This window comes from Oncorhynchus nerka, linkage group LG1 (assembly GCF_034236695.1).
Source record: "Oncorhynchus nerka isolate Pitt River linkage group LG1, Oner_Uvic_2.0, whole genome shotgun sequence".
NCBI lineage: Eukaryota > Metazoa > Chordata > Actinopteri > Salmoniformes > Salmonidae > Oncorhynchus > Oncorhynchus nerka.
In genome coordinates, this window is record NC_088396.1 from 23,021,249 (window position 1) to 23,033,166 (window position 11,918).

General features: G+C 44.6%; 1 protein-coding gene across 2 annotated transcripts in view; it reads right to left on the reverse strand.

The window, feature by feature from the left end:
* LOC135571383 (interleukin-1 receptor accessory protein-like 1) overlaps positions 1–11,488 on the reverse strand; it is a 100,372-nt gene extending 88,884 nt beyond the window's left edge. For both annotated transcript variants that reach the window (XM_065017349.1, XM_065017346.1), the window contains exon 1: positions 11,417–11,488. In XM_065017349.1, coding sequence (XP_064873421.1) covers positions 11,417–11,432 — 16 coding nt within the window. In that variant the 5' untranslated portion in view covers positions 11,433–11,488. The remainder of the gene's footprint in view (positions 1–11,416) is intronic.
* Positions 11,489–11,918: the final 430 nt, after the last annotated feature.

The window sequence follows — 11,918 nt, forward strand, 5'->3', positions numbered from 1 at the left end:
CTTTATATATCCCTCCCTCCCTCTCCCCTTTATATATCCCTCCCTCCCTCTCCCCTTTATATATCCCTCCCTCCCTCTCCCGTTTATATATCCCTCCCTCCCTCTCCCCTTTATATATCCCTCCCTCCCTCTCCCCTTTATATATCCCTCCCTCCCTCTCCCCTTTATATATTCCTCCCTCCCTCTCCCCTTTATATATCCCTCCCTCCCTCTTCCCTTTATATATCCCTCCCTCCCTCTCCCCTTTATATATCCCTCCCTCCCTCTCCCCTTTATATATCCCTCCCTCCCTCTCCCCTTTATATATCCCTCCCTCCCTCTTCCCTTTATATATTCCTCCCTCCCTCTCCCCTTAATATATCCCTCCCTCTCTCTCCCCTTTATATATCCCTCCCTCTCTCCCCTTTATATAGCCCTCCCTCCCTCTCCCCTTTATATATCCCTCCCTCCCTCTCCCCTTTATATTCCTCCCTCCCTCTCCCCTTTATATATCCCCCTCCCTCTCCCCTTTATATATCCCTCCCTCTCCTGTTGTAAACAGTGGCAATGTGCTCAATACATTATATATCCCTCCCTCTCCCCTTTATATATCCCTCCCTCTCCCTCCCTCTCCACTTTACATCTCCATCGCTCCCTTTCTCCCCCCTCCTCACGCTCGCTCTCTCTCATCCCTCCCTCCTTATCATCTCCCTCCATCCTGTAGGGTCTGTGTAGCCATGCTGTTAGCTCGTTAATCATTGGCCTCTACTATGGGCTCCACGCTCAGTGATTAATGACAAATGTTCACACGCTTAAACAGTTAGCTTTGTTTCGCAGCAACCCCAGTTCCCGTGGCATTTACTGTGGGTTACTTACCACCGGTTCTTCTTAGTGGGAACGGACTGATACAGTACAGAGTGATGAGGCAGAAATCTCCAGAATGTTTCTAAAACCCATATGGGACCTGGGCAATTCAATTTCAATTCAGTCATGTGAAGAGGTTAATCGAAGAGAAAATCAATCAAAAGTTACATTTACGTTTAAGGAGGATTTCTCAATGGATAAATTCATTAATTCGATTTACTGAATTGATGGAGTTGAAATGAAATTGACCGCAACCCTTCACCAATATGGTTTTCACCGAGGACAAGCTGCACTGATCACAACTAGGGCTGTGGTGGCATTGAAATGTTGTCAGCCGGGGTTGGTCAAGCAAATAACTGTCGGTCTCACTGTAATTGACCGTTAATTAAACACATTTAGCATCTCCTGGCTTCCTACAAGACACTGATGCAGACCTTTGGAACATCTAACTTTTAAAAGTCTAATAAATCCATGTAATATAGCCTACACCTTCCACAATAAATCCATGTAATATAGCCTACACCTTCACAATAAATCCATGTAATATAGCCCACACCTTCCCAATAAATCCATGTAATATAGCCTACACCTTCCCAATACATCCATGTAATATAGTCTACACCTTCACAATAAATCCATGTAATATAGCCCACACCTTCCCAATACATCCATGTAATATAGCCTACACATTCACAATAAATCCATGTAATATAGCCCACACCTTCCCAATACATCCATGTAATATAGTCTACACATTCACAATAAATCCATGTAATATAGCCCACACCTTCCCAATACATCCATGTAATATAGTCTACACCTTCCCAATACATCCATGTAATATAGCCTACACATTCACAATAAATCCATGTAATATAGCCCACACCTTCCCAATACATCCATGTAATATAGTCTACACATTCACAATAAATCCATGTAATATAGCCCACACCTTCCCAATACATCCATGTAATATAGCCCACACCTTCCCAATACATCCATGTAATATAGTCTACACCTTCCCAATACATCCATGTAATATAGCCTACACATTCACAATAAATCCATGTAATATAGTCTACACCTTCCCAATACATCCATGTAATATAGCCTACACATTCACAATAAATCCATGTAATATAGTCTACACCTTCCCAATAAATCCATGTAATATAGTCTACACCTTCCCAATACATCCATGTAATATAGCCTACACATTCACAATAAATCCATGTAATATAGTCTACACCTTCCCAATAAATCCATGTAATATAGTCTACACCTTCACAATAAATCCATGATTTATTTTAGACTGGTCTAAAGCAGCATGATATGAAGAAAATGTAGTCTATTTCAGAAGAACAGAATAGCATACTGAGTTGTCCTTACGGTATGTTAGGTCCTGATCTAGCTATAACATATGGCTGTGGGCTACACTAGGTCATTTAGCAGAGAAGATCTGCTTAGAATTCCCAGGCATTATTTTATACTATTTTATCAAATGAAGAATACAATTGAACAAAGCTGAATAAAACACAAAGGATATTTTCTCCAAAGGATTTGAGGGAGAGCGCATATGCGGCTATTCTGTGTTGAGCGGTTAACAAAGAAATAAGTACTCCTAGATGCTTCATTTATAGTTATTAATGCAACTTTAGTTGTTCTACAAACGTTGGGCTATAAGTTTTGATTTGTAATACATTGTAATGCTGCATGATGCGACTCTATTGATGATTTGAAAAAAGTCTCTTGAAAGGCATGAGCTCTGCTTTGGTTTTTTTGTGCAGGCTGTACACACTTCATCAGTCTCTCATTCACAATTTGACAAGCACTTGATAATGCCTCGAATTTCACGGTGGCATCCCCTTGGTGCGGCCGTAATGCACCCAAAGAAATCCATGTCTTTTGCAGCCAGTGGCCATTGCGCCCTTGGCCCGGAGTGCTGCGTTGTGCACTTCTTACTGAGTGCTGCGCACTCCGGAGCACCTCTCACTCACATGGCTCTCCATCACGAGATTGGGTCATTTTCACAGGCTACAAGTGAAGACAGACACATCGGGGACGCAGCTGCATCTTTTTCCAATTCCGAGGTGCATATTGAAAATATTTGAAGAATTATCCACATTTACTTTTCATCAGCCAACAAGATGAGTAGAACTAACAAACAGCAATCTACTGTCCCCCATAGTACAAAAGTTGACCTATTCTATTCTGTGCGAGAAATATATATTCCGAACATAGTCTGGGACAGTTGTGGGATGCGATAGATCCCAAATTAATACAACCACTAGCATCAAAAAACCTGTTTTATGCGATGTGGGTGACGATACTGACCTTATCAAAACAGCCAGATCAGAATGTTTAGCTTAAAGGTGTGATACTGAGGCCTATGGGCCAGGCTACTTGAGGTGTAAATGTTGATAAACATTTGGCCACTTGAGGTGTGATACTAACCTTATCAAAACATATAGGCCTATGGGCCAGGCTACAAACCTTATCAAAACATATAGGCCTATGGGCCAGGCTACATGAGGTGTGATACTGACCTTATCAAAACATAGGCCTATGGGCCAGGCTACTTGAGGTGTGATACTAACCTTATCAAAACAGGCCTATGGGCCAGGCTATGAGGTGTGATACTAACCTTATCAAAACATATAGGCCTATGGGCCAGGCTACTTGAGGTGTGATACTAACCTTATCAAAACATATAGGCCTATGGGCCAGGCTACATGAGGTGTGATACTAACCTTATCAAAACATATAGGCCTATGGGCCAGGCTACTTGAGGTGTGATACTAACCTTATCAAAACATATAGGCCTATGGGCCAGGCTACTTGAGGTGTGATACTAACCTTATCAAAACATATAGGCCTATGGGCCAGGCTACTTGAGGTGTGATACTAACCTTATCAAAACATATAGGCCTATGGGCCAGGCTACTTGAGGTGTGATACTAACCTTATCAAAACATAGGCCTATGGGCCAGGCTACTGAGGTGTGATACTAACCTTATCAAACAGGCCTAGGCTTGAGGTGTGATACTAACCTTATCAAAACATATAGGCCTATGGGCCAGGCTACTTGGTGTGATACTAACCTTATCAAAACATATAGGCCTATGGGCCAGGCTACTTGAGGTGTGATACTAACCTTATCAAAACATATAGGCCTATGGGCCAGGCTACTTGAGGTGTGATACTAACCTTATCAAAACATATAGGCCTATGGGCCAGGCCAGGTGTGGCTACAGGCTATGAGGCCTGAGGTGATACTATGGGCCAGGCTACTTGAGGTGTGATACTAACCTTATCAAACATATAGGCCTATGGACCAGGCTACATGAGGTGTGATACTAACCTTATCAAACATATAGGCCTATGGGTCAGGCTACTTGAGGTGTGATACTAACCTTATCAAAACATATAGGCCTATGGGCCAGGCTACATGAGGTGTGATACTAACCTTATCAAAACATATAGGCCAGGCTACTTGAGGTGTGATACTAACCTTATCAAAACATATAGGCCTATGGGCCAGGCTACTTGAGGTGTGATACTAACCTTATCAAAACATATAGGCCTATGGGCCAGGCTACTTGAGGTGTGATACTAACCTTATCAAAACATATAGGCCTATGGACCAGGCTACTTGAGGTGTGCAACTATGATTAGAAAAAGTTGCAAAAAAAAGGCATTGTTTCTTATGCTGGGCATCATTCACAAGGGATAATATATCATTCACAAGTGATAGGCTAATATAGTCACCCATCAGACTATTCTTGATTTAATCTTATCATTACATATACTAAATCATGTGTGTGTGACATTTGTTATGATTTAGAATGGACCATTATCATGCACCTGTCTCTAAACAGGGGCAGTGGGAAAAAATACACGTCATCTATGCACTTAAATAGCAAATGGAGGACGCTTTTCCCCATGGTTTATTTTCATGCTAGACAGGTAGGCTATACCCCTGTTGTAAACAGTGGCGATGTGCTTAATATTAGGAAAGTTGATAAATATAGTAGGATTAGCTTATATAAAGCTGATGGGCTCCTCCTCTTTTTGCATAGCCTATAGAAATGTTGAGCAACAGGAGCTCATGGGCTCTCATGAAGTGTTTGATTCGATTTTAGATGACATTTGCATTGATGTCAGAGTGATTAGAGGGACAATAGAGCGCTGAGTACCAGGCAGTTGACAGGTTTGGTAGGATATTAATGACCATCAGCAGCATCAGAGCTTGGAGAAGCCTATTTACCGTGACTACACAGTCACGTGGAATTTAACTGCCTTCATGACTGGTGACCGCAACAGCCCTAATCATAACCCTTCTCCTTTATAATGGAGCCCTCCATGAGACAAACCTCCTAACAAACAGCATGTATTAGCCAGACACAGCCAATGGTGAAATTGCATTCTAACCTTAACGCCCTGGAGTCAGAGATATAGATACATGCAGTTAGTTCATTAAAAACCACAATACCCTGATGGATTACATAGCATTAGAGAAGCCCTGTGACTAGAGCAGGGACCGTCAACTAGATTCAGCCGCGGGCTCATTTTTTTCTGGAGCGGATGGTCGGGTGGCAGGAACATAATTACAAATCATTAGTAGACTGTAAATTGACTGCAAGAAGCACAAACAGATATAATGTTTGTCTAAAACATAATCATTTCAAACCTTGCTTACATTTGTATATGATCACCTATCTCTCTATTATGAGTGGGAATACTTGGGAACAGATTTACATAATTAAAATCACCTGGAGATGATTTCCTGGTCCTTTTACAGTCTTTTATGTCCGACAATAAAAAATACAAATCTAAGAAAACATCTTTGCTCAGAAAACTTGGGGGGCCAAATAAAACCAGTTCATCACCTCTCTCTCTCTCTCTCTCTCTATGCTATGGCCATAGTGTGATAGTGAATACAGTCAATTCTCTCTCATGTTCTCCCTCTGACAGATGCAACAAACACATGCATGCACACACACACAAATAGACTCACACTCCCTTCTCAAGTCAAGCGTGTACAAAGGACAACATAAACTAGAGTGGATGGAAGTAGTGCCTGAGCTGAAAACATAAAAATGGCGAGGCAGTGAGAGAGAAAGAAAAATTTAAAGAGTAATTTAGCGTGTGACTCGAACCCTGACCTTCAGCAGCCTTCAGCCAACAAGCTCTCACGGTCTCACTGGAGAATCTGACGTTTGTCCATTAACTTTAGGCATTAATGCCGAAGAGTTAAGGCTGCAATATGTAACTTTTTGGGCAAGTCTAAGAAGCGGTAGATCTGTTCTATGTGCGCTATTTCTTCGCTATTTCTATTGCTTCGTTAAGGTAAGGGATAGGGTTTACATTTCTTTATTTTTTAAAACAAGCCTAGCACTGGTATTGAACACGTGACACTCAGTGCCGGAGCTCGCTGCTTACGCCCATCCACCATCCCCGTCCACAACGCCCTAGCAAAAGCCTACTTGATGGTAGTAGCGCACACCATTGCCTATAATGGCCGGTTTTGAAGTAATCTCCTGATGTTCTGCTTACCAGGACGGACGTCTAATTTCACAGTGGATCTAGAGAAACCTGGCTGCTTCAGCAGCAAGCCAATTTCAGCTATCATCACAGAAACGTGGCATGTCAGGTGTCACAGAAAGGTATGTGTGTGTGTGTTTTTGTGTATGTGTGTGTTTTTGTGTATGTGTGTGTGTGTGTGCATGTGTGCGTGCGCGTGCGTGTGTGTGTGCGTGCGTGCGTGCGTGTGTGTGTGTTTTTGTGTGTGTGTGTGTGTGTGTGTGTGTGTGTGCGTGCGCGTGCGTGTGTGTGTGTGTTTTTGTGTGTGTGTGTGTTTTTGTGCGTGCGTGCGTGCGTGCGTGCGTGCGTGTGTTTGCGTGTGCGTGCGTGTGCGTGCTTTTGAAACCATAAAGCAAATGTGGGTAGAAGGCTGAGAGAGACGGCAGGAAAGATTTTAAAAAATGTAACAGTGTGAATTGTAAAGGCATCAGCATGCTTCAGTTCGGTTGACGGCAGCCGAAGTCGGCTAGGCGAACCCGAACGAGTGTGATCCTACACTCCCTTAAAAGTAATTTTCTTGTAAAATGAGAAAAAAAGCTCAACAGTACTGTTTGTCCATTTTGAGATGCCGTACACGGTATAGTGTACACTTCCTCAAAATGGTCAGAATTCATCTAAGACAACTCAAGAAATCTGTCATTCATTTTGATGTTTTTGCCGAGATCTTAGCTGTGCAATTTTACATCTGACTAAGATGTTTGGTGTTGTATTTCTCAATGAAAGAATCTGCATGAAAGCAAGTCGTCCCTTTATTGAATAGGCCCTACTGTTGACTCATCACCGACGATGGGGCGTAGACTTCGGCTTGCCTTCAGAACCTTCTGTGTACCCGAACAGCCCCCCCAAAACTCACCAAAGTCCAAAGCTAACAAATACGTCGTCATAATACACTGTATGCTCTCTGAAAGGTTTCAGCTGGGAAGCACATGGACGCCTTAAGGTTAGAGGGTTTATAGCGGTATAGCAGGGGGCCAGTTATTTCATATCTCCTTCATACCACACAATCATCAGAGCTCTGCTCTGCATACCTTGTAGTGTACGATAGTAGCATCATCACACCGAATAGTCCTACTGAACATCACGGCACATTTAGTCTCCACACAGCAGTTGTGTTGTTGAACACAACACTTTTGTTCTATAGATGTGCTCTCCTCCTACTGGGGGGTGACACTGCAGCACAGTGGGAGACTGTTGGTTACATCACACTGATGCCTCTGGAGCTCAGATAGACAGAGAGCAGGGAGAGCACGGGAGGGAGGGCGAGAGAGGGTGAGAGAGTGGGGGGATGGGTGGGGGCTGTGCTGAGGGAATCCATACTGTAGCAGATCAAAGCTCTAGTGTTTTATAAGCTGGGGTATGTGTCAGTGTGTGTGTGTGTGTCAGGGAGGTGTGTGTGTGTGTGTGTGTGTGTGTGTCAGGGAGGTGTGTGTGTGTGTGTCAACCTCTCTCTATGCTTGTCACAAATCCACCATTAAAGCACCATGGAAACCAGGGTAGTCAGCAAACTCTGATTGTCCGTATATTTCTGATGAATGCCAAAGTGTGTATCATCAAAGTGTGTGTGTATGTGTGAAAAATGTATGACTGTGCTTCCAGATACAGGCCTCTTGACTGCTATCCTGTGTTGATGGAGCCTGGTCTGTGAAATAATGGAGTCTAATTCCTTTCCACTAGAGTGCTCCCATCTGCTGGCTTTGGGGGCTAGTAAAACCCTCAGTTACAATTATCCCACGCTTAGAGAGGACTGCACTGTTAGCGTGTGTGACCCTCTCACTCCCACTACAAATGGTGCAAGGAGTGTGTGTGTGTGTGTGTGTGCGTGCGTGCATGTGTTGTGTGTGTGTGTGTGTGTGTGCGCGCGCGCGTGCGTGCGTGCGTGCGTGCGTGTATGTGTAGTTCTGGGTGGACTGCTGCGTGAGCGTGTGCGAATCTCTCCTCCTCTGGGATAGCGAAACCATGACAAATCACAAAGGGTGAGAGAGAGAGAGAGAGAGAGAGAGAGAGAGAGAGAGAGAGAGAGAGAGAGAGAGAGAGGGAGAGCAATAGAGAGAGGGAGAGCAATAGAGAGAGGGAGAGAGAGAGAGAGAGAGAGAGAGAGAGAGAGAGGTAGAGCAATAGAGAGAGGGAGAGAGAGAGAGAGAGAGAGAGAGAGGAGAGCAATAGAGGGAGAGAGAGAGAGAGAGACAGAGATAGAGAGAATGTGTGTATGTTGTGGGGTGTGTGTGTGTTAGAGTGTGTCCCACTCCCTTCCCATCGGAATGTCTTCAGGGATGACGGAAGCTCCTCCAGGGACGTCACAGCATGAATCATTCCCCATATTCCTGGAAAGGCAATGTGGACTGCACCAACTCAACCCTGGGGGGGCAGACAGTATATCTGCTGCTGCAGGTACAGTAGTGGTGGTGTTCTGGATGGAGGAAGAGGGCATTATACAGCTAGTAATGTACAGTACAATCACAAGTCCATTGACTGTAATGGAGGAGTAGCCAAGTCATCCCATATAGAAAATAACAGCAGTTCCAGATTTTGAGGTATAGTGGTTACAGCTGGGGCCAAGAGGTTTTCGGAATACTTGCCCTGACTAGGAAAACTGTGTGTGCGTGTATGTATGTGTGTACCTATGTACAATGAGTGTGTGAGAGTGTGTTTCTCTAAAGCTATATTGTGGGTAGGTTAGAGCTGCATTGGCTAGCAGCTTTGTAGAGGAGATAAAGTGGTCTGTGTTTCCCGGCAACTCTCTCTCTCTGTCTCTCTCTCTCGCTGCAGATTTATCCCTCTGCTTATGCCACCGCTTCTACTACCCTCCTTCCCTCCTTCATTTATTCCTTCCTTCCCTCTGTCCTTCCATCCCTCTCTCCTTCCATCCCTCTGTCCTTCCATCCCTCTCTCCTTCCATCCCTCTCTCCTTCCATCCCTCTCTCCTTCCATCCCTCTCTCCTTCCATCCATCCATCCCTCTCTCCTTCCATCCATCCCTCTCTCCTTCATTTATTCCTTCCTTCCCTCTCTCCATCCATCCCTCTCTCCTTCCATCCATCCCTCTCTCCTTCCATCCCTCTCAACCTTCCATCCCTCTCTCCTTCCATCCATCCCTCTCTCCTTCCATCCCTCTCTCTCTTCCTCCTGCCTCCATATTGGCTACCCACACTATCTCTCTCCCTTTCTCTCTCTTTATGCCTTTCTCTTTTGATTTCTCTCTCTCCCTCTCTCCTCTTTTTCTTTATCTCTCTATCTCCACCCCCCTTGTACTCTCCCCTCTCACTTCCTCTCCTACCTCTCTCCATCAGGGACGCCCTCAGTGCTGCCGGCTCCCCACAGTAAATCTGCCATATCGCTCCATAAAGCTGCTAGGGGCATGACTCGACAAATATTAAGAAAGAGGAGAATAAATAAACACAAGTAAATAAAAGAGAAGCGCATCTGGAGGGAGAGGCTTCTTCATCCCTGCTCTGTGAAAGTGTGTGAGAAAAACAAAATGGAGTCAAGCTGTAAAATATTTATCTCAGTGTCTCTGAGCGTGCCTCTCTCTGCTGGGAGCCCTGTGGACAACACCATACACACATATATACGCACCAGGGTATACTTGTGTGTTTGTTTTTTTTTGTGTGTGTGTGTGTGTGTGTTTGTGTGTGTGTACTGGCTTGCATATATGTCAGTCCATTAAAGGTAGTCTATTCGCCCTTGGTCAGACATGTTGGCTGAAAGCTGTGGTATATCAGACCATATACCATGGGTATGACAAAACATTTATTTTTACTGCTCTAATGACATTGGTACCTAGTTTATAACAAGTTTATAATAAGGCACCTCGGGTGTTTTTGGTATATTGGCCATATGCCACACCATCTTGGGCCTTATTGCTTAAATAACCCACCTGTCTCCCAAACAACAACAAAACACCAAAGACAGGAGTGGCATTGTCTCTGCAAAGCACTCAGTAGAGCAACACACAGACACACTGTATCTGCCTGCCGTCCGATGCCTTTCACCCTGACAGACAAAGCACTCAGTAGAGCAACACACAGACACACTGTATCTGCCTGCCGTCCGATGCCTTTCACCCTGACAGACAAAGCACTCTGTAGAGCAACACACAGACACACTGTATCTGCCTGCCGTCCGATGCCTTTCACCCTGACAGACAAAGCACTCTGTAGAGCAACACACAGACACACTGTATCTGCCTGCCGTCCGATGCCTTTCACCCTGACAGACAAAGCACTCTGTAGAGCAACACACAGACACACTGTATCTGCCTGCCGTCCGATGCCTTTCACCCTGACAGACAAAGGGAATCTGTTTAGCCATTCAGACACAGCAAACACCATGTGGACATCTGACTGTGCCCAGAACTCAGGCAATATGCTGTCACACACACACACCTCACCCAGCGTGACCCCTGTCAACAAAGACAAACAGCGGCAGTGTAAGCCACCTCCTCTCCGTGTGGACGACCACGCCACACAACACTGGCACCATATGGAGATGTCATTGTTGAGGAAACAGAACCGGGACATTAGCATAAGCACCATTTGTAAACACCATTTGCATACACAGATTTTGTTTGTTTGTTACAGTGTCAGTGTTCTTCTTCCAGAGGTAAAACTGTCATCATCAATCTGTCTGAGAAAGGGAAGTTATAGACTGAGAGGATGTGTGAAGTCATCGCTTTCTCAGATGTGTAGCGATGCAGCTCTTGTTCTGGGTCTCTTTCTCTCTCTCTCTGGAGTACACACAGCCACAACTCTAGTATACAGCGCCACAGAGGAGAGAGAGAGAGAGAGATTCAGAGATTATAGAGTAAAACACAGCAGGACCACAGATAGAGAGAGAAAAGGAGAGGTTTGGTGAAGCGCACAGTCCATAGCTCACTGAAACAAACCTGTTCAGATTAGTAGCCTCATCACACACCTGACAGCAAATACAGGCACGCATACACACACACACACGCACACACAGCTCCTACAGATAATAAAGACCTAAGCTCTTACCTAGCTGCAGCTCCATGTTGCTGATCTTGTTCTCAGAAGGATAAAGGATCTTTGGTGGCTTGTCAGTCAGAGGAGCTGGAATGAAGAAACACATAGCTCTGACATGTTAGATATTACACTCAAACACTACAATACCATGCCATTGTCAACACCACCTACCTACTACAGAACCTTGCTTTGGTAAAGTCATAGGCCCTGTTCATAAGAGTATAGACTGAGGGAGGGAGAGGCATTGATCGAGATAGAGAGAGAGACAGAGAGGGAGAGAGAGAGAGAGAGAGAGAGGGAGATATAGAGACAGAGAGAGAGAGAGAGAGAGAGAGAGAGAGAGAGAGAGAGAGAGAGGGAGAGAGAGAGAGAGAGAGAGAGAGAGTTTGTGAGCTTCTCTGAAGTAGAACACTCCTAAAAGTACATACAGTCCTCCAGCAGCACATGAAGTCAGCTTCCTCAAATACTCTGTTGTCTTAACTCTCCCTGACACTAAACCAGAACCCTCTAAAAG